The sequence below is a fragment of the Dasypus novemcinctus genome, chromosome 11 (genome assembly GCF_030445035.2).
Source record: "Dasypus novemcinctus isolate mDasNov1 chromosome 11, mDasNov1.1.hap2, whole genome shotgun sequence".
Lineage (NCBI taxonomy): Eukaryota > Metazoa > Chordata > Mammalia > Cingulata > Dasypodidae > Dasypus > Dasypus novemcinctus.
In genome coordinates, this window is record NC_080683.1 from 126054629 (window position 1) to 126081925 (window position 27297).

General features: G+C 47.5%; 1 protein-coding gene and 1 long non-coding RNA gene across 11 annotated transcripts in view; one reads left to right on the forward strand and one right to left on the reverse strand.

Annotated features, from left to right (window-relative positions):
• Nucleotides 1-9865, reverse strand: part of LOC131280479 (uncharacterized) — a 30752-nt gene extending 20887 nt beyond the window's left edge. The window contains exon 1 of the long non-coding RNA XR_009188095.1: nucleotides 9545-9865. This is a non-coding gene — a long non-coding RNA (uncharacterized lncRNA). The remainder of the gene's footprint in view (nucleotides 1-9544) is intronic.
• Nucleotides 9866-10320: 455 nt separating this feature from the next.
• STXBP5 (syntaxin binding protein 5) overlaps nucleotides 10321-27297 on the forward strand; it is a 146831-nt gene continuing 129854 nt past the window's right edge. For 6 of the 10 annotated variants that reach the window (XM_004467633.5, XM_004467634.5, XM_058307619.2 and 3 more), the window contains exons 1-2: nucleotides 10322-10546; nucleotides 11734-11831. In XM_004467633.5, coding sequence (XP_004467690.1) covers nucleotides 10406-10546; nucleotides 11734-11831 — 239 coding nt within the window. In that variant the 5' untranslated portion in view covers nucleotides 10322-10405. Of the gene's footprint in view, nucleotides 10547-10699; nucleotides 11185-11733; nucleotides 11832-27297 lie in introns of those variants that run through there. The other 4 variants (XM_058307622.2, XM_058307623.2, XM_058307624.2 and 1 more) reach the window with 2 other exon arrangements.

Sequence of the window (27297 nt, forward strand, 5' to 3'; positions counted from 1 at the left end):
AAAGTCGACTTGTGGTCTGAGACCTGACCGCGGGGGGTGGGGTCCCTGTCATGGCAGCAAAAGGCGTCATCCAGGCAGACATTAGCTTCCAGACGCCGGCCGGATGTCCAAGGGGGGTGAGCCCCGAGCCCGGAGAGGGTCTGAACCATGCCTGGGCCACGGCTCGCCAGAGGACGGGAGGTCACGCCGCGCGCCGCAGGCCTGGGGGACGCCCTGGATGGCCGCAGCGCTCGCACAGCCCTGAGGGCGTGAGTCAGCCCCCTACCCACCAGGAGACAAACCCTCGAGGGGGCAGACTTGCCGAGGCCCCCGGGGTGGTGGGCCGGCAGCCCCTGGCTCAGAGGCGGCACAAAGGGCTGGCAGCCACAGTGCAGGCCTGTGACGGGGGCAGCCACGGGCACCGGTGCCCACGGCCCCGCTGCCCGACACGCCGCTTCAGGAGGCTGCCGGGTGGGAGCCATGCCTGCGCTGCCCGTGGCAGCCCTCAGCGCCCTGAGCCTCAGGGCTCCCGTGAGCAGGACCGGCTGGTTCAAGGGTGCCTGGGTGGCCTGCAGCTCTCCCAGGAGGGGGGCCACGCCCGGTGTCACGACGGGGAGCAGACCTCCCAGCTGGCACGTGGCCGCCGGGCACAGCACGCCCTAGCGCAGCCCGGCCTCCTCGTGGCCGTGGTGCCGCGTCTACCTTGCAGGTGTGTCGGCTGAAGGATCAGGTTTCTGGCTGAATCTCAAACTCCTTTTTGCTTTCACCCGAGTCTAGAGCCCACAGTCAAATGTGATTTGCAGGAAAACAATGTCACAAAGGAAGGCCCGGAGGCCCGGCCTCCCTGCCGCAGGCCGGCTCGCTGGTCACCTCAAGTCCAGAGAGGCGCGGCAGCCCCTGCCCTAGGCCGGGCTGGCCTGACGGCAGACGTGGTCACCGGCCTCGAAGCACGCGAGTCACACCCTCCCCATGGGGATGGGGCACCAGGAAGGGCCTGCGCCGGCGCAGCTGCAGGACCGGGTTAGGCTCGGGGAGTCGCGTGGATCAGGGAGCTCTGGAGGAAAGCGGGGGGCAGTCTGAGGTATGGGGTGAACAGCAGGGAATCGAGAGGCTCCAGCGCCTCTGCCCCCCACCCTCCTCGTTCCCCACACCAGGTATCGTTTCCACGGAGATCCGGGGCGAGCAGCATGTTGCTATGGAGACCTGCAACACCAGGCGGGGTCCCCAGGAGGCTCGGTGGCCTGGGCCTGGGCTCCGCATGGCCGCCTGATGCCGCGGGGTTCGGCGCGCTCGCGTCCCCGCTACAGCAGCTGGCACCTGCTTCCGAGTGGGCGGGTGCTCGCTCTGCTGGCTGGTGCTGACCGCCTCGCCACCGGCAGGTTCAGAACCCAGCTTCCATGGGAACGCTCCAGCACTGCCTCTTCCCATCCCTCTGGTCCTGTAGTCTCTGCCTCACCTGAGCTCTCGTCTGGTGTAGGTGTGGCCAGGAACAAGCTGGGGTCTTAAAGTGTAGGAACTCGCAGCCCCAGCCCCTGGGGAGGAGCGGCTGTACTTCTGAGCCGGTCGCCCTCGATTTCCCGGGCAGGTGTCAGCCGAGTGTCCGAGACGTGGGCGACCAAGAAGGTGCACGGGGAAGACAAAGGCTGGGACCGGGGGTGGGACTTGGAGCCAGGGGGCGAGCCACTTGGCAAAGGTGGGCTTTCTAAGGAGGGGCTGCCATTGGAAGGCCTGCTGTGAACTGGGGTGCAGTGGGGAGAGGGACTGCAAGGAGAGGACGGGGAATTGGGGGAAGTTGTCCTCTACCACGTCTTTTATCTTCCTTCAAAAGTAATCTTAAAAGCCTCATTCAGAAAGACCTAAATTGTTCCCCAAGGCTTGGGGAGCTGAAGATGTGTGTGCATGTATGTGCACATGTGTGCTTGTGCGCGCACTGTGGATTAGTGCATGTGCGTGTATATGGTGCGCTTCTGCACACACATGTGAGTGCATGTGTGCTTGTCCACGTACACGTGTGTGCATGTGCATGTATGTGCTTGTGTTATGTGTATGTGCGTGCACATGTTTGTGCTTGTGCATTGCATGTGTCCTTGTGCATGTACGTGCATTTATGTCCACATGTGTGTGCTTGAGCGTGCACACGTATATTATGCTGCTGACATGGCCATAGGTGAGAGTAAAGAGCCTGGTTTTCCGTGGGAGACACCGTGGTCTTTCCACTCGTTCCATGAACGCGTTAGCAGGTACTTGAGTTCACAGAGTCTGCGCATTAAACACTGCACACGAGGCACCCGGCGAGCGCCCGGCCCCAGAGCCGGAACGCTGGTGGCCACCCGTGCCTCCAGCCTGAGGGTGGTGAGGAGCGGGCGCCCGGGGTTGAAGTCGGCCTGTGCTGGGATGACCGTCTGCAGGCACGCCTGCTGGGCGGTCAGGAAATCCACACCGGGTCTCACCTCCACGCCTGGCACCCTGAGAGGAGCTGCGCCCCCTTTGCACAACCCACTGGCGCTCACGGCCCAGGTGTGCTCTCACGATGGTGCGGCTCTCCTTGGAGAGAGAAGCCGCCCTCCGCCCTGAGGCCTGCTTGTCCATCGTCCTCTCTGGGCTGACAGGAAGGAAGGAGCCTTGGGACCTGGCGGGGGAGCCACGCCCAGTCCGCCTGCCAGCAGCTGCGGCAGAGCAAGGGGCGCCCCTGCCAGGGAGCCCACCAGCTTCACGGCTGGTGCCAGGAGACGGCCATGGTCTGGTGGGCCGAGAAGGCAAAGTGGCCGCGAGTCCCTCAGACACCCTGGGGCTGCCAGACTGCCCAAGCGAGGCCTTTTCAGGAACACCCTGCGGGTGTCTCCCCTCCCTTTCTCCCTGACACCCCCACCCACCCAGTGCGGGGAGGTGGTGCAACAAACTGTTCATTTGATCTTAGCTTTTCTAAGCTTATTTAGCTCGAGGTCTATTGTGAATGGGTGCTATTTTATTTTCAAACTCTTTAATAGCATTTATTGTCTGTTATTGTTAGCAAGTTAAGATATAGCATAATTATAAATTACATGAAAGTAATAAATAATAACTAAATATAAAACAAATATAGTACAAAATATAATATGTATTATCATAAGCTTCTTCTTTTGGACCTAGCTCTAAAATTATTTTTAAAATAAACATGTAATCCTAGATATCTAAGAAAATCAATTCTCTAAAAAAAATTGTTTTTTGAGGTACCAGGGCCAGGGGTTGAACCCAGGACCTCATATGTGGGAAGATGGCGCTCAACCACTGAGCCATGTCCGCTCCCCTGAGTTGTTTTTTTTTGTTTATTTTTTTTTTAGGAGGCACCAGGAACTGAATCCAGGACCTCCCGTGTGGGAAGCAGGTGCTCAACAGCTTGAGGCACATCCACTTCCTTCAAATCATTTTAATACAGCCCCTTCACTTTGTACAGTTCTGTTATGCAAATTTCAGTTGCTACAATTTAGTAAAACAGTACCAGTCCCCCAAAAGCATGGTACAGATTTCAGTCGACACAGTATCTTAACTGAGTTATTGATTGCATGAAGTCAAACTTTGTTGCTAGCTTTTCAGTGCACAAGTCAAATTTTAAGGAGTTATTTGAAAAGCTAACCCTCTGGTAAGACTAGCAACATTCTCAAAATGGTTATAATCCTCAAACTGTAGAATAAAATGCTGAAACCAAAAATTCTGGGAGCATTAGTCATGCCTGCAACACTGCTCCCACTGTGGAGGCAGCAGAACGTCCATGAGGATCGAATGGGATCCTCCACTACTTTGCTGATTTCCAAGTTTTAGGAGCATGGGCACAGCCCGCCCCGCATTTATGCCTCATGTTAATGTCAGGGGTGATTAACCAGTTCTTTTTTTTAAAAAATTTTTTAAAATTAAAGTTAATAGATCACAAGGAATGCTACATTAAAAAACACACAAAAAAACAAGAAACGTAAGAGGTTCCCATATAACCCACTCCCCACCCCCCACCACATCATTTTTGTAAATTGTATTTTTTTGAAGATACATACATTCCAAAAATGTTACACTAAAAAATACAAGAGGTTCCTGTATCCCACACCAACAACCTCCCTCATCATTGCAGCACCCTCATCGCACTTGGTGAACACATTTTGGGGCACTGCTGCACTATATGCATAATAGTTTACCCTGTAGTTTGCACTCTCCCCCAGTACATTCAATGGCTTATGGCAGGATATGTAAAGTCCAGCATCTGACCCTGCAGTATCATTAAGGACAACTCAAAATCCCCAAGATGCCCCCACATCACATCTCTTCTTCCCTCTCCCTGCCCTCAGCAACTCCTGAGGTCACTGTCCCCACCTCGATGGTAAAATTTCTTCTATTACTCATCACAATAGCTTTATAGTAGAATATCTGCGAGTCCACTTGAGTCCGTACTTTATTCCTCCATCCTGTGGACCCTGGGATGGCGATGTCCCCCCACCTCTAGATCAAGAGGTTTAACCAGTTCTTAACCAGGTCCACGGGCTCCTTGGGGGCGTGCATGAGCTTAGATGAAAATTCAAGAAAACATGATTCTTGTGGGGACATGTTGGTGTGGGTGTGATATATTTATTAAATACACAGTATAGTGTGGACTAAGTATGATTTTTATTTTGCTGCAGTGGGTTCTGAGTGCCATGGATAACTGCCTGCAAAAGGGTGGTAAGGATAGCACGGATGATTTTATGACGCTGTGGGAAAACTCGAATTTCGAAGTGTTTGCCGAAAATGACCATTTGAGCGGACTTTAAACTGTTAGGTTATCATGTATTGAAATTACGGGAAAGTTGTAAAACATAATTTTGGGTAATCCTAAAATTCAATTTTTAGAGATGCCAGTGTTGAGTGTCATGGAACTCTCTGCCGCTACATTCTGAGAAGGGGTCTGCGGTTTTCACCTGACTGGCAAAGGGGTCCGTGGAAAACAAAAGGTTAAGGGCCCCTGCTTTACATTAAGTTTATTTGGTTGTGGTCGCTGTTTATCTTCTGGGATTTTCTCTCCCCTGGAAGACCAACCTTTGTCCAGTTTCACGCATGCTCACAAACGCCACTTGTGCCATCACAATGGTACTCCACTATCTGCCTTATGTTTTTCAGGAATGGCCAGAGCTCGGCCATGCCACAGTGGGCACAGCTGGGCCCCAGACGAGCCCCCTGCAGGCGAAAGCCCTGGAGGCAGGGACGGAGCTGCAGGGCCGCAGCTCAGGAGCCCTGCCCTTCTCTTCCTCTGGGCCGCCACGTGGCAGCACAGCAGCAGCCAACCCTCCCGACCTCAGCACCTGCATGCATCCCGCGTCTGCCTCCCTGCCTCTGTTAGCAGCTGGGCCACACTGTCCGTTCCTGCCGGGCCACTACAGGATGCTGCTGGCCGCTCCTGGTCGGCCGGGGGCCAGGGCCACAGAATCTCTACATTCTGTCACACGGGGCAGCGGCATCTAAATTCGTGTCTAAGAGAACGTTTGCTTGCTAGAATCAGAAACATCCAGTAAGGTTATGCAAAGAAGGAAAGAAAGTGTGGCCGGACGTCACAAGGCCACGGCCGGGCTGGCTGGTGGGCCTGGAAGCCCTTCTCGGCCCTCTCTGGAGTGGCCCTCCCTGCAGTCTCCGCCCCTAAGAGGAGCCTCTGGGAGCACGGGGCAAAATGCCTAGTTAGCAGTTCTGTGCTTCAACTCCAAGTGCCCAGCCCGCCTCTGACCCCGTCAGTGTGGGCCAAGAGACAGGGTAACCTGGTCAGAGCAGGTACCAGGCTGCACATTCCTGCAGGGCACAGAGCAGGGCGTGGGGACTAACATTTCTCCTGCAATTTGCAAATTATTTAAACTCCATATTCTGTTAAATGGTGTTGGGAATCAATTACTGCCATGCACATGTCCTTCAGGACTCAAAAAAAAAAAAAGAAAGAAATTAAGTGGACAAAAATGAATGCTATTCAGTAACAAAGAAGGCATCCTATCAGTGCAAAGGGTTAATGAACGATCGTGGGGTGTAAGAGGGTATGGGAGTGTTCCCCCTGGAGTAAACATCTGAAACTGATGGGTGATGATAGCACAACTCTGGGGCAAGTGAGAGCCACGGAGGTTCACTTGGAGGAGCTGTGCACGGCAGGGGCCGTGGGACACACCGAACCCCGCGGTGGATGAGGGACTGCGGTTAGCAGGACAAGCACATGAGTGCCGTCACATGAACACAACACACACTCAAAGCTAATACACGGTGCTAGTAATAGGGCTGTTTGTGGGGAAAACGACCAAATGTAAACTATGGTAATATTTTGACTTTCTTTCATCACTGGTAACAAATATCCCACAACAATGCAAAGTATTGGTGGTGGTTGATATATGGGAATCCTGTGTGTTACGCATGATTGTTTTGTAAACTCACAACTTCTCAAATAAAAAAACACACATACAAATTTGAAGGAAAAAATCTACCACAGAGGCAGAGGGTGCTCATTGGGACACAGAGACCAAATGAAGGCAGAAGCAGCTCTCCCGGAGGACGGGGTCTGAAAATAGCTTCAGCCCACTTCTGGAAAGGGGGTATGAGTTTATACAGTACTTTCCTAGGAGGGGAATGATAGTCAGTGGGAGGGGGTCGAGGGTACAAGTGAGGTGCAGGGGCCACAGGAAGCCCTAGAGGTGAAAATTTTCCCTGATATGGCTCCAGGGTAATTGGGCAGGTAGTTATGTTTTCTTGGAATGCTGGAGGAGCAGGTGGTACTTTGATTTGCAGGGAGTGACCGTCTCTATCTCCCTTTACTCCCCTGTCCACGTGGTTTCTTTGTTCAACCTTTGGGGAAGTGCGGTGCTTTCAGACACGTAGGCTTATAGGGGGCTTGTCTTTCCTCAGTGCCCGTCAGGGGGAACCGAGTCACAGCTTGTTCATTATTCCAAACCTAGAGAGAGGGAACCTCTAACACATATCCAGAAGAGAAGATGATGTGAAGATAGCAGAGAAAGACTTGTTGCCTTGAAAATTAGACAATTGGTCACGAGCTGAGGAAGGCTGGCAGTACCAGAAGCTGAACCGGGAAGGAATGGATTCTTCCCGCAGCCTGCCCAGACTTCAACTTTTGCCCAGGGAAACTGATTTCAGGCTTCTGGCCTCCAGAGTCATGTGAGAATAATTTCCTGATGTTTTAAGCTAATAAAGAATGCTTGGTAACTGAGGTAGATGTGGTCAACCTTTCAAAAAATTTTAGCCCATAGCATCATCTCGTTACAATGTTTCAGTGTCTAGTTTATCCCTTTCCATCAGCACCCAGCTGCCCCTACAAGAGTAGCATCAGAGCCTTCCAGAAGACTTTAAGCCAGATAATGAGGCTTGCCAGATTCAGGAATATATGAAATTCATGGTCCTTGGTCATCTGTCACGAATTGTTCAGTAGGTGGGTGTGGATTCTGTTTTTTTAATTTCCATTTTCATTCTCATTGCATTAACTATTGTTTAGTGCTGCCCTGACTCAGCTAAATACAATTAGCTATTTATAATTTGTCTGTGGTTTACTATTACACACCATCTCCAGGCCTACTCTTTAGTAAATAGGTGAGAAAGAATGCCATTTGGGAGAATGCCACGTGCCCAAAGGTAGAACACTACCGGATTGCTTGGAAAGAAGATACCCATGAAAACAAAACAGAACAAGTAAATAAAACCTTGTTGAGAAATTATTATTGGTAAAATTTTCCACCATGTGCTAAATACTGAAATGAATAACAAAAAATTCTTAAATTTTCTATCCTAATTTTAAAAATCAATTGATAGACTGAAAGTGACCTAGAAAATACCACCATGATTTTGAGTGCCCGTTATTTTACCTTTGCTGTCATACAGGGAGGTGCTAGGTGCCTTGTTCTTTCTACCTCCATGGTTTCTAGATCTGTTCTAGTCTCTGAGTTTGGAGAGAACTGGCAGCAAGGTCAGGAAGTTAACCTCCGTTAGCAGACATGCTCCACATTTCTCCTCTAGGAGTCAAAGTTTGGGAACAGCGGATGAGTCCACCTGATGAGAGGGAAATCAAAACTAAAGTTTAAACTCAAAAGTAGGGGCTTGGCTTAAAGTGGTGACCTCTGGAAGCTCCTGTTTGCTCAAATACCCTGATTACAGAATGATCTACTGGGCATTTGAGTATCTATGGAGTGCTCACCAGTGGGATGCAAATGCTACATCTTTTTTCCTTCTGGTTTATCATCACTAAACTGGAAGAAGGTAGTGTTGTCCTCATTTTAATAATGAGGAATTTGACCAGGGTTATGGCATTCAAGTTCAACAGTCAACAAAGCCTAGGATTTTCCCAAACACAGTTAAGGCCTCTCAGCAAGAGCCCATTCCTTCTCCAAGAAGCTTAATAATCCAGTGATGATGAAGTGTCCAACAACTTATTTTAAACCTAAATGGAAAGGAGTGATGGTAAAATCCCAATAGCTAAGTGCCCTGTTTTTGCCATTTCCCCTATGCCGGCACCTGTTTTTTGTTTTTTTTTTCTTTTGGTCATTATTTTTTAATGTAACATTTTGTTACATTATGTTACATTAAAAAAATATGAGGTCCCCATAGACCCCCAATCCCCTTACCCCACTCCTCCCCGGCACCTGTTTTCTGAAATGCTCTCCAGTGAGCTCCCAGGCTCCTGCTCTCCTCAGCCGACTCCAGGAAGGCTGACAGAGTCCCCAGCGGGGCTTCCGGCTCCCCCGGGGTGACACCAGCCGTGTCCCCGCAGTGCCACCGCTGAGCTCACTGCACGCCTGGCAGCGCTCAGCAGGTGAGCGGCACCGTCAGACTGCGGGGCAGGGCGAGAGCAGGAACGGTTCAGCGCCTACCGCGCCTTTCACTCAACGAGAACGCGTGAACTGAATCTTCAAGCAAGACGTGCAGAGCCACTTAGAAATAGTTTAAGCCCTCGGGTGGGATTTACTGCTGCACGCAGGGAACTGTGTAGCACAACAAACGACAAACTACAAAGCGGGGCCCAGGCGGAGCGCGTGGTCCGTGACCCCCACGCCCACGGAGGAGGGCGATTTCCCCAGGTCCGCAGGCTGTCGGGGGTGGGTTCGACTTCCTGGAGCGCTGCATGTCCCCCCAAAGGTCAGGGAGCCGAGGGGAGGCCGGCGCTCCGGTCTGCAGGACGAAGCGCTGCGCCCTCGGACTGGAGCCCACCCTCGCGCCTCCCGAGCCGCCGGCCTCCCCAGCCAGCCCCCTCTCACCCACCTCTCCGGGGGGCGCACCCGTCGTCCCCAAACCTGAGCCAGACTTTGCCTCGGGGCATCCCAGGAAAGGTGGGCGAGGCGGGGAGGGGGCGCTCCCCTGCCCCTCCCCTCCCGGAGCGAGGCGACCTGGGTCCCTCTGGGTGGGCCAAGTGCTCGCAGCCCGGCCTCGTCTCCCGCGCCCGCCCACTCCGCGTGCAGCCGGGCTGGCGTGGGGTCCCCGGGGAGCAGGCCGCGCTTCCGGCGGCACCTGCATGGCCAGGCTTTAACTCGACCCCGGGGCCAGCCTCAGGTATTTTCTCGGCCTGCCCCCTTGTCCAGGGACTTTCTCAGCCTGTCACCTCTTGGCACTGACGTGCTCGCCGCCTGGACGTCCTTCTCAGCCCCGCACACAACGCGTCCACGCGGAGCCCGCTCGCGGGGCGCTGGGGGCGCGGCGGCACGACCGGCACACCTGCGCAGGTGGGCGCAGGGCCCGCTCGCGGCCCGGGCTGCCGTCGGGGCGGCCCGCTGCTGGCAGTCGGGACCCTGCACCCTCCCAGCTGCAGGAGAAGGAGCTGCGCAGTCGGGCAACGTGATCGGGTGGGCGAACCGAGCGGTCCCAGCGGACTGTCGCAGGTGGGAGGCACGTCAGGAATCGCTACTGGGAGGGAGGGTGGGGAATCGCGGTGCGCATGCGCGGCGGCTGGGGTTCCTCGTTACGCTTCTGCGCACGTCCGGCGGCCAGCTCCGCCGCTGCGAACGCCGTGCGCCTGCGCACGCCCCGTGGCCTGAGGGGTTGCGGTGCGCCTGCGCACGCCGGCCGCCGGCTCCGCCGAGGCCCCGCGGCCGCCCCCTGGCGCCTGAGGCTGTCGAGGCGGTCGGCGTCGGTCGCCGCTCGGCGGGCGTTGGCGCGGGTGCGGGCGCGTCAGCGGCGGCGGGCGGTCCAGGCGGCGGCGCGGCGCGGGCCGGCGGGGGTCTCCGGGCGCTTGCGTGGGGCCGCGAGGCCGCGACTCGAGCGGCGGCGGGCGAGGGAGCGGAGCCGGAGCCAGAGCCGGGGCGGCGGGCCCGGGCCATGGGCGCGAGGGCGGCGGGGACGGCGCGGGGCCCGCCCGCGGCCAGGTGAGCCGGCACCCGGGCGCGGGGCCGCCGTCGCCGCGTTTCCTGTGCGGGGCCCGCGCGCGCCGCTGGCGTCTCGTGCCCTCGGGGGGCCCGCCGAGACCATGAGGAAATTCAACATCAGGAAGGTGCTGGACGGCCTGACGGCCGGGTCGTCCGCGCAGCCGCCGCCGCCCGCGCCGCCCGGGCCCCGCGAGCCCGAGGTCGCCGAGACGCTGCAGGCCGAGCACTTCCAGCTCTGCAAGGTGAGCGGGGCGCGGGCGCGGGGCGCTGGGGCGGGCGCGGGGCGCGGGGCGCTGGGGCGGGCGGCGGGAACCGGGGCGCGGGGCGCGGGCGGCGGGCGCGGGGCGCTGGAGCGGGCGGCGGGGCGCGGGCGGCGGGGCGCGGGGCGCGGGAGCGGGCGGCGGGGCGCGGGCGGCGCGGGCTCCCGCCTCGCGAAGGGCCTGCGGGCGGTGGCTGCAGGGTTCGGGTCCTTCCCGCGCGGGGTCCTGGCCCTGCGGGCTGGGACCTCGGAGCCTTCGGTGCCAGCGTTGTGGCGTAGTCCACCAATTTTGAGGTTTCCTTTGGAGACCCTGCGTGGTGGTCATCGGAGAGCCAACCTGTCCAGCTGGGTGTTTGATCGTCGCTTTTCCTTTAAAATGTGCTATGAGTGGTTTAAAATATGAAATCCGGGTTTCTTTAACCGTTATGTTCGGTTGAAAAATTAGTACTGTGACTTTTGCCTGATAATGGCACGGTCATTGCCATAGGGTTCTGTAGTTCTGAAAGAATGATGCAGCGAATTAATTCACCAGATGCTCCGTGAGAAATTGAAGCACACCCGGCATTAATATCTGTCTTCCCCGTAAATACTCTTGCTCCGTATCCGCAGAGTTTCTTGAAAGTATGTAGTGCACTTTTTGCCCCATCACCTGAAGTTATGACAGATTTAACAGTAAAATGCAAACTACCAGGTGCTTGTTTTCAGTGCTGTTACAATATTGGAATAGAGGTTTGATGATTGCTATCCAGAATCCTCCAAATTAGTAATGGTATGACAGCTTCTTAGTAATTGCATTTCGCATCCAAATAAAATAATGATGAAGTGATCACGTTTGAGATAGAGCATGAGTCACAATTTAAAATGAATTTACCGAATTTTTTGCAAACTTCAGTAATTCAGTGTTAGAAATAGTAATATAGAATATTAGTGAGAAATATTCTTCTGTGGAATACAAGTTCTGTGCAAATGCAGAAACTTAAAGTGTATGACACCAGTACAGGTATTTGGTAAAATAACTTATTTGTTAATGTTGTAGATTGCAGGGTGGTTGTTTTTTTTTTTTAAAGTAGTATGTGCGTGTCATTTATAATTGGTTCTAATTCTAATGACTGCTCTTGTTTCTAAATTTATTGGCTGCCCGGGTACTGCGGGGTCACCTGCGACCCATAGACTGTCCGCCACGGATTTCCCTACCGGCCCTCGGCCCTGGCCTTCGACCCTGTGCAGAAGATCCTGGCAGTGGGGACGCAGATTGGCGCTTTGCGGCTGTATCCTTCCGTAACTTCCTGCCCTCGAGTGGCCGATGGGCAGAGGAATGTGATGAGTCTGTGTGACACGAAGTCCCGCGGTGTTGACTTTTCCTTGGTCGTTGGAATATCCACTTCCATGTGGCTGTGATAGTTCTCACCAATCACCTGATAGTAATTAAACACCTGCCCAAATAGAGGTCCAAAGTTTAGCTATAGTAACAAGAAGTTTCTAAGGGACCTTTTCAAGGATCTGTTGAAGAGGTATTTTAAGGACGAGGTTAAAAGGTATCACCTGTTAATTGCTTTTTAAAGATATTATGCATGGGAGATGTTAAACTAGTGACCCCTTTATTATTCTAATGATTTTAAAGTTTGAATTTGAATTTCATTGTTTCTGACTTGTATAGAAAAAATGCTATAGCAAATTAACCTTATATAAATATTTATGAAGGTTGACATTTTGGGAAGTTTTAGAGCATTTTGTTATAAAGTGCATGTGGATAAATATCTCAGTTTTTCCTTTTATTACACATATGTAAAAGTTCTTAGGTTATCTGTACTTTATTAGTATAGAGAGAATTACTTTTCCTGGTTATCCAGGAACTCTACTAGTTTTGTCTTAAGCTTTTTTTTCAAATACCTACTCATTCTTCACAATTATTTTTTTTAGTTTAAACTATTTAGCTTGAAATAAAATGATTTCTTTTCCTACAATACTTAAGCTGAATGTCCTTACTTATAGGCTTAAATTCATTTTAAAAAGAAAATACTTTGTTCAGCCATCCTGAACTATATCTCCTTCCTACATTTTATTTGTATTATGGAGGTAATGTATTGTTCATATAGAAAAAAATCTCTAGTGGTTCTCAAAAGACACTTCTTTGTCAGGAAAGAAAAAAAAAAGAGGGGCTTTACCCTTTACATTTCAAATTTATCTGGCTCCTGAGAAGGGCAAAGGGAACCAGTATTTATATTAAACATATACCTGCAGTCTTTTAAAATCTTAGAGAAGTATTTCATGGTGTCAGAATATGCGTCACGTTTCCTTTGTGCTTTAGTGTGCTATCTTCAAAATGCTAATAACCATTTTCAAATGGGCCATGGAACTCCAGTACCACGGGAAGGCTGGCAGTACATTGGTACCTGGGAAAGTGGTCAGATCTGCCAGGTGGAGCTGGGCCTGTGAATTCCTGAGACTGTCTGTCTAAACTGCTCTTGCCCAAAATATCTAGGTAGTTGAGGGTAGAGTATTTTAGCTTCAGTCTTTAGTGTCTTAATTCTTGAACCCAGTGATCTAAACTTTTTAGTTCATGGTTCTGATTTTAGTCTTGTGAAACAGGAATAACGTATCGGTTTAGGCACTAAGTATTTAGCTAAACTTGGTGTAGTGATAAGGCTAGTGCATTGTTGGGTCTAGATGGGCTCTTGGAACTAAAAGCAGAATTTTTTTTTCAATAAAATCACTAGATGTGAAGACAAAATTAAAATTGAATTTTAGCAGTTATTTTTGCGTTGTTTGCTTTTCTTTTGAATGAGCTAATTTTTTAACAATTTTCCCAGTATGGTCTGGATTTTTATTGTACATACCTATATTTTTTTCCTGTTTGTCTGACCGTTTATTATTTAATATAAATATAGGTGAGTATGATTACCAAGACTTATTTGATAAAACCAATTATTTTTATTTTTCTTACACAAGACTTGTATGAGTGTGATGCTAATTGCCAATTAAAAGGAAGGGTCAGGTGACCAGAGTTATTACTTGTGTATGATTTGTGCTTTGTGTATTTTTTATAGTTAGATATTACAGGAAGGCAAATGAACCTGTAATTCTAGTTTACAATTATAGTCTTTTTTTTTTTTTTTAGAACCTATCTTAATATATTTTGAATGTCAGGAAACCTGCTTACCAATCTATTTCTGTTTTCCATTTTAAGGAAATTTGTGTGAACATGCCAGAAGGACAAACTGCGGTTTGCCTACCAGTAATACCATTTCATTCCTTCTGTTAGGTTTAAGTAGCAGATGAGTTTATGAGCTTTATTGATTTTGACTTTGGTTTATAGAGAATACCTATTTGATTTTCCACATACGTGATAAAAGATATGTTGGGTTCTCTGTTCCTAGTTATTTTCAAAGATAGACGTCTAAAATTTATGATTCTAATTTCAAAGCTCCATATTGGTTTAACATGCAGATTTATTACAGTCCACTTGGAACCTCACTCTTTTATATTACCCCCTGTTGCAGTTGGTTTTCCTTTTGGTCCTCTTTGCTTTTTTTGCATCTTGTACTCTTGTAACTTGTAATACATTTGTCCTAAAATGAGTCTCTAGAGCAGAGATACTTCTAGATTAGCTGCAGAGAAGAAAGTAGGGAGCTTTACAGGAGTAGGATTGAACTGTTAACGATTCTCAGGGCTTATCGAATTTGACCAATAGAGTGTCCTTAATGTTGGAGACAGTTCTAGTCTGCCAGTAGATGCCCTAAGATGGGTCGCCTTTTTTTTTTTAAAAGGTATGGAGCTCTGGTATTGGACCCAGGACCTCATATATGGGAAACCAGTACTCAACCACTGAGCCTCATCCGGTCCCCTGAGTTTAAGTTAATCCATCTACCTTGAGTTTTTAAAAAATCTAGATGAGAAAGGTATAGCTGATGTCTCCCAATAAGAATTAGTGAAAATATGAATCCATAAATAATATTTAGCCAATAATGAGGGAAAGCGTACTGTATTTATCACATTAACATATAGAAATGGCTGATGATATCATTATAGATTTGCCTAATGCTCAGCCTTTTTGCCTTCTGGAGAGAGTGGGAGCTTGGCCTGACTTTGTATTGGGAAGTGGGAGAGTGTGATTCTATATGCTAGGTCATGTACAGCAATGTGATTCTATCATCTTAATTCTCTTTGGCTGTGTAGGAATTGGTGCAGTTTTATTGTTATGAGTAGTCTGGGGGACAGAACTCTGGGATAAAATAATTATTTCTACATGTATGAATGAAAGAAAAAAGAAATTTCTATCTGCAGGCATCTCTGATAGACTGCTGTGGTTTCTACCTGGACTTCTGGTTCACTAGCACAGTCCCAAAGTGCTTCATATCCAAAGGTAAAGTTTTTTCTAAATACAATCAACTCATTTTATATATGAATATTTCAAGGACTGAGAAAAAAATGAAGTTTCAAATTTACATAAAAATCAGATTTTTTAAATATCAAATTATACATATTTTTAAGAGCCTCATTTATTGTCTTGTGGAAAATACAACATAATACTTTCATGAGGAATGGACTGTCTTAAATTTCAGGGTAAAGTAGTTGAGTGATTTGTATACCTTGGAGTTTATTTAACAAGCTCTTATTAAGTATTAAACAACATCAGGTTATAAATTATGACCTGAATGCTGGTCATTGTCTTGCCACTAAAGAATTATGTGTCCTTGAATAATTTAATTTGTGTTGGGATCCAGTCATGTCCCCTACAAAAGGAATATTGGAGTTCCCTGCATGGTCCTGGGGGTATGAGCCCATTTGTAACTAGGACCTTTGAAGGTGTGGCCAGGTAAGGTAGGTGTGCAGGTGCTTGGAGGGGGCGAGCCTTCTACACCTTGTTCAGAGAGGATGGGGCCTATTTCCTGGTGCTGGCAGAGAGTTGAGTTTGGAATGAGGACATCTCTTGCTTTGGCCATACTGCCATTTGGGGAACGTAGTGTAGCCTTATTTTGGCATGAGAATTTGACCCATGCCATGTTCACTTTTGATTTCCTCTGGGGCTGGTCCTTGGGGGCTTCCTGACTTCTGTTATGAACTGAATTGCTTGAAGTCACTGTGGGCTGCCTGGGCCTGTTTCTCCATCGTGGTGGATTTGGGCAGGATAATGCTGTGGGTTGTCCAGATACTGCAGAACATTGAGATATTTAGATCCTTCCTGCTACCTCCCCCCAGCTGCCCCTCGCCAGGACCCCTGTGCAGTGCCTTTGTCTTTGTGATGTTTTCTTGATTTAATCAGTCCGCACTTCTCACCTCTGTTTAGCCTTCCTTCTTGATTAAGCAACTAAAATCTTAAGTTTCTACATTACCATTCCTTGTAAATATATTTAAATGTTAAGTGTCTAGAAGTGGAACTTACAGCTACAGTACTGAGTGGTATTACAGCACAGATGATGCCGTGCAGTGCAGAGTAGTGCAGTTTGCAGTGTCCACCCGTATCCTGTGCCTTATCCAGAGTCCAGGACCTGGACGGGGTCTTTGTCCAAACCATTGGATCAGAACAGAAGGAGCAGACAGACCCTGAAGTGACCAGCACAGTCTGGCCTCAAATGAGGATCCTATAGAAGGTGGCTTGGTTTGTGTGTTTAAAGTGATGAAGAGCCAAATCTTTAGTTTGGGGGTCAGCAAACTTTTTCTGTACAGGGCTAGATAGTTAATATCTTGGGCTTTACAGACCACATGTTCTGCATCGCAGCACTGCCGATGCAGCCTAGAAGCAGCCTTGGAGTGTCTATAAATGGATGAGCTTGGCTGTGTTCCACTGAAACTACAGAATTGGGCAGTGGGCTGGCCTGGGCCTGTGGCCTAACTGGCTGGTCCCTGTTTTAGTTTATCAGGCTGCCTTGCTTTAAATGTGTGCTCGGGAGAGAGTTATAACTTACATCTTTACAGTTAAGTTTTATAAATTGCACCTCCATAACAGTTTTCACTTTCTTGTAGTAGGTAGACCAGCTTTTTAAGAAAGACTGTTTTAATGATACATAGAAGAGTGTATACCAAGGTGAATTATTTTTATGACTGTTTCTGTGATCCTGTGAAAGAGGCATTGTTTTTCTGGTGAACTACAATTAGGATTTTTTTTTTAAGATTTATTTTTTATTTATTTATCTCCCCCTCCCCCATTGTTTGCACTCCATATGCTCCCTGTGTCCATTTGCTGTGTGCTCTGTATCTGTTCATCTTCTCTTTTTTTAAAAAAAAGATTATTTTCCCCTCTTCCCCTCCTCCTGCCCTATTGATTTTGCTGTCTGTGTTGTCTTCTCATTTTCTCTCTCCTAGGATTCACTGGGATTTGATCCTGGAGACCTCTGATGTGGAGAGAGGTTCCCTGTCAATTGTGCCACCTCAGTTCCTGGTCTCTGTTGCGCTTCACCTTGACTTTCCCATTGCCTCTCTTTTGATACGTCAGCACCTTGCTGGGTGGCTCACTTGCACAGGGCACTGGCTTACCACATGGGCACTCACGCAGGCACTGGCTTGCCACTCAGGCAGGCTTTCTTTTTCACCAGGAGGCCCCAGGGATCAAACCCAGGTCCTCCCATATGGTGGGCGGAAGCTCTGTCACTTGAGCCTCATCTGCTTCCCTCACCTTCTCTTTAGGGCAGCAGGAACCTGGGACCTTTCATGCTTGAGCCACCTCCTCTCCCTTGTAATTAATATGTTAGCGAAGGTGCTCACTTAGGCATTCCCTGGGGGGGTTCAGTGATCAGTTCAGTCATTGACTATTCAGCTTGTTGGAGGCCTTTACTTCCTAATTTTAATTAAAATATATTTGCATTTATACGTTTTCCTTAATATTTTCATTAAATGCAATAGATAACCTTTCAGAAGCATTCGGTTATTTTTGTAAATATTGTGGCTTTGTAGATGTGTGGACATTTTGGTAAAATACTCATTTTCATTTATGAAACAAAAACAATTTGAAAAATGAATTTTGTGGGAGCAGAATAACTCGTCACTTGTGTGGTGTCATTTTTGGAGTCAGATATGTCACATGGCTCTTCTGGGAAAGAATATGTGCATTGTAACTAGAAGCAGATACCGTACTTCTGGAAAATTGTTTTAATTGTCCACTGCATTGTTTCTCAGTATCAACAAATATAGGTATACTTTTAGTTCCTAAACAAGGCTGACTTCTTCTTGATTCTGCTGTATTAGTGCTTTTGGGAGTTGTTTTGTAAGGCAAATGATTGATGTGGTGACATGGTAAGCATACTTCTTTATGTTTATCGGTGCCATGGTTTAAAAATGCTTTAATCCTGAATAATTTAGATCCTCTTAAAATGGGGGAGAAATGGTTTCTAAATAGAAAATAGCTTATTTTTTTGGTTTTATAGTCATCTTTATTTGAAAGTTTAGGTTTGCTTCGCATGATGTTATCTGCAGATATGGTACTACTCTGAGGAGGTGTGTGGCAGTTACTGTTACATAGTGGTTTGTGGTCCCCCCACAGTGAGCCCTGCCCTGGCTCTTGGAAACCTTCTCCTGTGTGGCTTTCCTTGTAGAGCTGCTCGTTCTTGTTCTTTGTGTCTCTTGACAAGGGGAAGTGGTGTGGAAACAGATGTTTCCATCTGTTCAGTCCTTGTTCTGTATTTGTCATAATGCGCTGTGTTTTCCTTTTAAGATTCACCTTGCTACACGTGAGAAAGGAACATTAGTCCTCTGAGAATGGGTCCTGGGTGATAAAAGATGGATTTTACTCACAGTGTGAGAATGTGCACTCCTTGCTCACTTCACCCAAGACTGCTTTCTTAGGACTGGATTTAAGGGTAGGCCGAGGAAGTGGTTCATGTAGAAGTATACTTACATGTCAAAAGCCGTTCTAAAATATTGCAATTAATTTTGATCTCTTAAAGGACAGCCCAAACTCCAAAACGGTGACTGAGAAGAATGAGTACTTTAAACCACTCTTAAGTAATTATAAAAAGACAGAAATTTCTTATTCAAAATAATATTGGAAGAGGTAACTAGAGGCCTATTTCAATTATATATTGGTCTAGATGCCTCAATTTTTTTTTTTATGATTTGGTTTAGTCATATTAAAAGAAGCAGTTGACTGAAATAGTTTTTCAAATATTATTAATTTATTGTAAAGTGCTACAATTGTATTCCTGTTAAATAATTGTTCAGTCTTACCCTAAAGATTTTTCATTCCTAGCATTTTGTTAAATTTTAATGCAGAAATAGCACACATTATAGTATCTCTTAGTAGTAGACTAGCAGGAAGTGAAGATGGTGAGTCAGCAATAAAAGCTAAGTATAATTCCTGGTAGCCGTGAGGAGGTGACTGTCTTCATTGTTTAATACATTAAATTTCACAGGCAAAAGATACATAATTTTCAAAAAGGGTTTAGAATTAATGTTTGTCAAGTAGCTGAAACTATGGATTGGTTTCTTGACTCTAAAAGTAAATAATTGTTATTGGCAAAGTCTTTGTATTGCAAAGATATTCATAGGTCATAATATGCTAAATAAAATGCCCTTCACTCTATTAAACTGGGAAGGGGATGTGTCTTAAGCGATTCCTGGGGCCCCCTGGTGAAGGCGAGCTGGCCTGTGTGGTGAGGTGGCCCAAGCAGTGTGCTGGCCCACACGGAATGCTGACCCAGGCAGAGAGCTGGCCCATGTGGAGAGCTGGTGGAGCAAGATGACACAACAACAACAACAAAAAAGAGAAACAGGAGAGGCAATAAGAGACACAGCAGACCAGGGAGCTGAGGTGGCACAAGAGAGTGAGCGCCTCTCTCTCACTCTGGAAGGTACCAGGATTGGTTCCCAGTGCTCCCTAAAGAGAAGACAAGCAGGCACAGAAGGACACACAATGAATGGACACAGAAAGCAGACAGGGTTAAAAAAAAAAAAAAAAGGTGTGGGGGGGATGAATAAATACATCTTTTCTAAAAAAATGTTTTGAGTATATACCTATTGGGTGGAATAGAAACTAGTTCAGAGAGGAGTAGCAAATTAATATAAGTTTGGAAAATAAGACCTATGGGAGATGTTAAGAGAATTAATGAGGATTTAATTTGAAGAAAGGAAGTCTGAAAAATGATTTTATGAATCTTTTGTGTATCTATAAATTAATTTTAAGGAAGACAATGCTTAATTATACTTGAGCCTACAGAGTTGCCAGCATTTCTCAACCGTGACTACATTAGAATCACTATGGAGCTGAAAAAACAGAACAGCCAGACAGTGCCCAAACATGTGCTTGGAGTTCTTCTCCAGACCGACTCAGGAAGTCTGGCCTGGCACCTGGCTTCTCTATTCTCCTTTTTTAATCTCCATGGATGTCTTTGACGTGGAGCTGGCACGAGAATCCTGCTGCTCTTGAGCAGGCTGTGGGCAGCATTTGTCTGTCGCAGATGGTGGGTTGGTGTGTTTGTAAAAGTGGTTCTTTGGCCCTCGGGACGCAGGCCTCTTGTCTGAGCCGTGGTGCCACTGCCTTGTGAGAAGGCCCTGATGGGATGGAGAGGTGGGAGTCCCAGCCTCGAGTTCCAGTGCTTCCTCTGCCCCTCTGACGATCCCTGGGCATGAGAGCCAGCAGGGAAAGGACCATGTGGTCCACAAGGGGCTGGGAAGTCTAGTCTTAAACTTGCCTGGGGTCCCCACGCTGACCAGGTGAACCATGCATCACATCTCTCAGGTCAAGGTCATTTTATACATTTCATTCCTTCTCTTCCCTGACAGCCTGTTAGGGTGGACATTTTATCTTCTTTAACAGATGGCGTTGTCCTGAATAGGATAATACATGGTGTACTGCCCTTATGTGCACTCCTTGTACTGTGAGCGTGGAGTTACAGGTGAGAATTCAGAGCTTCCAGGGGCCAGGTGACATGCTGTCCAGGCTCACACCAAGTGAAGGAGGGAGTCAGCCTGGTTCTAAGGCGCGTCGCTTCACAAACGCATGCATGGTGTCCTTTGACTGCATGATGGTGGTATTCCTTTAGGTTTTATTTATTTATTTTTAAAGATTTATTTATTTATTTCTCTCCCCTCCCCCCGGTTGTCTGTTCTCTGTGTCTATTTGCGTCGTCGTCTTTGTCCGCTTCTGTTGTCAGCGGCACGGGAATCTGTGTTTCTTTTTGTTGTGTCATCTTGCTGTGTCAGCTCTCTGTGTGGGTGGCACCATTCCTGGGCAGGCTGCACTTTCTTTTACCCTGGGTGGCTCTCCTTACGGGGCGCACTCCTTGCGCGTGGGGCTCCCCTACGTGGGGGACACCCCTGTGTGGCAGGGCACTCCTTGCGCGCATCAGCACTGCGCATGGGCCAGCTCCACACGTGTCAAGGAGGCCCGGGGTTTGAACCGCGGACCTCCCATGTGGTAGACGGACGTCCTAACCACTGGGCCAAGTCCGCTGCCTCCTTTAGGTTTTACATTCATTCTTGAAAAACAGTCACGTTATGATTAAATCTCTTCGAGACATGATATTAAATGGAAAAATCATCTTCTGGCCTTTTACCCGTGGTCACCTGCCAGTTCAGAGGCGCCCACGCCCAAGCTCAGCATTGATGATGTGTTAACGGTGGATCCTGGAGAGCAGTGGGTCCTGGAGAGCAGTGGATCCTGGAGAGCTGTGGGTCCTGGAGAGCTGTGGATCCTGGAGAGCAGTGGGTCCTGGAGAGCAGTGGATCCTGGAGAGCTGTGGGTCCTGGAGAGCAGTGGATCCTGGAGAGCAGCAGGGCTCTGAGGGATTAAAGTTAGGCCTGTGTGTTGCTGGACTAGAGCTTGAGGATGGGGTTGGCTTTGTGTCCCAGAGCTGCGTCCGCTTCCGAGCATGGTTAGGGAAGGAACCTCCTTGCTTGCTGCTTTACCTCTCAGAAGCTACGAGAACAAGGTAGATCAGGACAGGGAGCTCTGGTTTGTTTCTTGTAATTTGTCCTTTATAAAGCCACCCAAATCTATAAAAATAGTGAGTGAAAGAAGGTGGAGTTGGAAAGGAGCCAGAGGTTTTGGAGAAGGGAGGGCTAGCACGAGGCTTGTGGTGCACCCTGGAAACTGGCTTCCCTGGTGTGGCTGGGGGGGGGCTCTGGAGGCAGCTTTTCTAATGCTAATTTTTAAGTCAGCCTCTCAATGTAGGGATGCAATGATAGCCACTTCCAGTGGCACTTCTGAGTCTGCTGCTGCTCTTCTCCACTTGAAAAATGCGCTGAAAGAAGCTAAATTTGTCAAGACAGAAGGGACTGGGATGGAAAGAACAACGCTGGCAGAACCTTCAGGTGTTGTTTAATTGTTGGTTTCCTGTCTCCCACGCAGTTACTTCACCAGCTTTCCTTTCTCCTGGTCGCCGTTGCACTTTCAGTGAGTGTGTGGCACCTTATGTGGTACCTCATGTTGTACCTTTCAGTGACCATTTTGGAGTTGCTTGTTTATTTCTTGTGCTCTCAACGCTGCATAGTAGGTGTGGCCTCCCACTAAAATGCAGAACCTCCAGTTCTCTCCCCACCCCCTCCTCCTCCTCTGGCATCACTGAGCCCTGGCTGCTCGTCTCCCTTGTGTAAGTTCTTGAGGCTCTCGGGTCATAGGGTTTCATGGCCTGTAGCTTGGGTCTGTCTTTGTTGTGCCCAGCACGTCCATCTGGGGGCCATGCTCTCAAGGGCTTTGTGAAATACATTTCCTTCTGTTGTTTTTTTGATGATTTTCTCTTTATTCAGTCCTCCCTGTTAGATGTCTGGTGTACTTCAGCAAGCCCTGCTTGCTTTTGCTTGCTTTCTGTATGCCCCCTTCTGGCTTCACTTCTACAGTGGGAGCTTGGGAGGAAGTGGCAGCAGACTCATTCAGCTTGCCTTCTTGCATCAAAGCCTCTTTTCCCTTCATTTTAATTCATATATAATATTTAGAATTGGGTTTTTGTTTTGCATGAGTATGATTAATGTATATTTTAAATGATTACATGGGAATGTGATTAAATTAATAAAGGGAAGGCATGTTTCCCTTAGGATTTTAATTTATATTTCTCAAACCATACTATTTCTTGAGGCAGGTTAGTTTAGGGAACGAGGGAAGGCAGCTGGTCAGATATAGCTGTAACAGCTGGGACCCCTCTGTCAGACAAGGCTGAGACCCTGCCCAGAAACTCCCTGAGGGGAGGCAGCTGCTTGAGAAAAATGCCCACCACGGCCCTGCTTATGGCATCCAATTTGAAGCTCCTGGGCTCAAAAGAAGTCGTGGATAGCGCCAAGCAGAAGGGCCTCCTGTTGGTTCCCTGAAAGCTAACAGGTGAAGGGAGAAAGGCAGCCAGATCCGAACAGCAGGTCGCTGCACTCCCTCCTTAGTGGCGGGGTGAGGGGGCTGAAGGGGGCCTACCCCGCGGCCCCACGCTCCTGCCTCACCCCTGTCTCCCTATGTACTTTTCCTTTTTCTTGTTCTCAATAATATAATAATAAACCCTTGTCACTGGTCTCACTAAACTGGCACATCTCCGAAATCTTTCTTGCAATGAAGCCAAGAACTTAGAAACCCAGAACTTTCTGCTAATACATGATCAAAGTTCCCATTCATTTAAAAGAACACTGCATTTCGTTGTTGTTTTTCATGTTAAATACTTACTGTGTTTAAATTTTGAGTAAAATGAAAATTTAAAGCAGAAAACAGGACAAAAAGAAATAAGGTGTTTAGTTGCAAAAATGCTCCATATGTAGTCTTATTTTTTCCTGTAGTTAAACTCATTCATTGCTTATGGGAAATACATTTAAAAATTCCAGATAAAAGGGAGTGTATTTAAGAATATAATGTGTTTAAATTTGTTTCCTTTAATAATTGCAGTGATTTCTTTTGGCATGAGTTCATAGTCTTTATTTTTGGTTATTTATGTGTATTTGTAGTATTTATCATTCATCTAGGTTGATTCTTAATAGTTTTATTGAGATAAAAAAGAAAATTCAGTGTTCTCTTAAATGGGGAACTTTGCTCATAAAGAAATAGTACGGTTTGAGAAATAAATATATATAAATTAAAATCTTAAGAAAAACATACCTTCTGCTTTATAAATTTGATGACTTATGTTTCATGTAATTATTTAAAATATATATTAATCATATTCATACAAATACGTTGATGAAAACTGTTGAGGAATTTGGCTTCTGTGTGGCGTTGTGTCATATATCCTATACCTTTATTGAGGTTGAATAGTTTCTTAAAGAATGCCTCCTATTTCCCAGTCTTTGACTCAGATTAAGGGAGGTCTCCTTTGTCATATCTCTTTTTTGCCCTTCTGTCTTTGTTCACTGCCAGGAGATGTTGTACTCTTAGTACCATTATATAAGTATGTTATTTTCTAGCATTTAATACAGTATTTTGTAATAATTTTCCCCACTCTTCAGCTTTCTAGCTTTTGGAAGACATGGTTGCTTACTCATTTCTGTTTCTTTTACAACACTGCCACAGGCATGAAAATGTTGATTGGACTATCATCTCGCAGATGAAGGCATTTTGCAAGGAGGTTGCCTCAAAATTATAGCTGGAGTTAGAACACTCAACTTCAGATTTTTACTTATTATCCTGCTTGGCCATCGTCCTTCATTATTAAAAGTCATAGGTATTTAATGTTATAACTGACATGAGAAGTGAGATCTAGAATATTTTTGATTTGCATGTCTTTTTCCACCTTTTTGGTTTTTGATTACTTGGAACTACAAATCATATTTGGTTCAGTTTTATAATAGTATTACACAAATCTGGTTTTATTAAATATTCAGATGTAAAATATTGATTATAAATTTCTTCTGTGTTCATTTCTCCAGTTTTAAGAGGACTTAAATTAAGGCAGAAAATTGACTCACTGTGCTTTTCTGTGTGAGGAAGGTGAAGCTGACTGCCTGACCTCCAGTTCCCAGCTCCCCTCTGACTTGCTGCGTGGCCTTGGGCAGGTTCTTTCACCACCTCACTGCCTCAGGCCTGAGCGTCAGCGTTGGTAAAAACAGGACTTAAAAGAGACGTTCTGTTGTGAGGTGATACATATAGATGCTTGACACACGTTAAGTTTCCATTAATCTTAGCTGCTTGGTGATGCTGATAAGCTCAGAGACCTCCTAATTCTTTTCTCCTCAACCATAGAAAACCCCAGCTTGGCTCCTGGATGCATGCTTCTTTCGAATTTGATGCTACAGGGTTATAAAATGGAAAGTTTCCTGTCCCTGGTCTTGGTTCCTGATCACCTCTTCTTGATTAGTCTTTGTTAATTGCTAGTTTCATTGTGTTATTTCTTAAGTATTTCTTTGATCCCTTTTTCTGCCTTCAAAGAACATGTCTAAATTTCCTAGCCATCCATTCAAATACTCTGTTCTCAGCTTAATGCTTTAACTTTGCCACCTGCAGCTTCTTTTCAGAAAACATGCCAGTTAAGGTGGTGCTTGTCTGGACAAGGACCGGCTGTGCAGTGTAGGATAAATTAATTGGTTTGCTGGCTAGTGGGGTTAGTTAGCTCCCAGAGCTTCTGATAGGCACACGGTGGAAAAATGGAGACCAGCAAGCAGTCTGAGACAAGAGGGTTGTCCCATCCTGGAGCTGAGAGTGCGGGGGAGACTGACACCAGTCGAGATGGACACACCTTGCCAAGCATTGTACTCGTGGTGGGAAGAGGAAGGAAGTCGGAAGAGTAAGGGAACACCTCTCCGTTTAACACACATCTTCGTATAACCCCTTCCAATTTTCCTTCCTTTTAATTAGACATTTCCTGCATTCTCATTTAATTGTGAGCCCAGCCATGGTATGCAAGGGGATGCAAGGGCACGGCTTAATATGGCCCAGCCTGCTGAGTGCACCTTGTTACTGTCCAGCCCCAACAGTGCATCCAAGTGATGATTTTAGGAAGAACCGTGCATCCAAGAAGAATAATTATAGCTGTGAAAGGATATGAATATTTGTATCTATTCTGTGAGTAATGTGGTTAAAGAGAAAATGTAGGCCAAAAAAGTACTTTATTTTGGGATTTACCTCATATGTAATTCAGAAGGTAGTCTGTGACTCAGAAGGTAGCCGCTGAGTTTAGGAAGTGCTTTCCTAATTAGCTGGTCCCATGAGAGATCACGGGGCAGAGCCACAGAGCTGATAATCATATTCTTGTCATGCTTATCAGCAAAGTGCTTTGAGCAGAGGAAATCAGCACGCACCAAGCCTGCTTCGTGGTGCCTCTCCTTGCACAGCCGAGCTGTGTGCAGGTCCTCCAGATACAGGTCCCAGGTACAGGTGCCCTGGAGCAGGTGCAGGTGCCCCAGTGTGACTCCCTAGTTGCAGATCTCCCAGTGCAGGTACCCTGGGTGTGAGTCCCTAGGTGTGGATCCCCCAGTGCAGGTGCCCTGGAGCAGGTGCAGGTCCCCAGGTACAGGTGTGCTCCCTCATTTCCATGCACGTCCTCCTCTGCTGAGCTGGCACTGAGCTGGGGTGGGGCATAAGAGAGCAGTGGTTTCCCTAGGGTCCTCTCGGCCTTCTGTCCTTTGCCTCCAGGCCGGGTTTCATCGGTCCAGCCTGGTAGGTGGGTTCATCTTCCCCTCTTTCTTTTCCTTCTCCGACTTCCATCTGGAACTCATGTGGACTGTGAAATTAACATCTCTCTGAGAATTTCAGAGAAAGTTGAGTTCCAGACATTCGCTGGAAAAATACCCTTCAGAAAAATTGTAGCTTATAAATATATCATTTTTTTAGATTTGTAAATAAGATCCTTTTCCTTCATCCTCATTGTTTTTAAGACTCTCTTTCCTATGTTTTTTAAACATTGTGTCTTTCCAAGTTATGCATTTTTATTTTTCAAGCTTTTTCTCACTGTACAAACAGATCAATCAGCATTTTTTCAGGAACCATCTCTTGTAATTACATTTCTTAAAGCATAAATCAGCATTCAACAAACTGCAGTCCACAGGCCAAATCTAGCCTACTGCCCGTTATTGTGAATAAGATTATATGAAATTCAAATTTCAGTATCAATAAAGGTTCATGGAGCTCAGGTGTGCCCACTTGCGTAGGAGCTGTCTGGAGGTGCTTTGGGTGGTACTTGCTGTAGTGGGGGCTGGGGGATAGCTGAGTGGCTGCAGAACTGAGTGCGGCTGTTGCCCGGCCTTTGGCAGAGAGTAGCCCCGAGCTGTTTCTCAATATCGATGTTAAAACTGCTTCTTCTGTTAGGCTCAATTACTTCTTAAGCTTTAGAACGGCAGTGTTGACCCTGGGAACAAAGTGACCGTTAGATAATATACTAAAACCTTGCGCTTTGCTTGCATATGGCCATTCGCAACTAATGCAGTGAGCAGCGGTTGCTTGGTCAGGGAAGTGGAAAAGTAGTGTGCCTGCAACTGTTGGCGATCTAATATATCTGGGGTAGACGTTTTCTCAAGTTGAGTCATGTCACTGTAGGTGACATTTAGTTCCAGCCAACAGAATGGATACAGTATTTCTGAGGTGCCTGCCCCTCAGAAGCCCCCTGCACAGTTGAGGCAATGGAGAGGGCTCATCTCATCCCAGGTCATGGTATTGTATGAGCCGAGGTGCAAGGGCCACGACAGACTGTGGTGTGGGGCGCAGGGGCCACGGCAGGTGGAATGTGGAGTGGGCACAGGGGCCACGGGTAGTGGTTGGGCACGGGCCACAGCTGGTGGCATGTGGAGTGGGCACAGGGGCCGTGGCAGGCAGTATGTGGACTGGGTGCAGGGTCCACAGCAGGCGGAGTGTGGGCTGGGTGCAGGGCCATGGCAGGTGGAGTGTGGGCTGGGTTTAGGGGC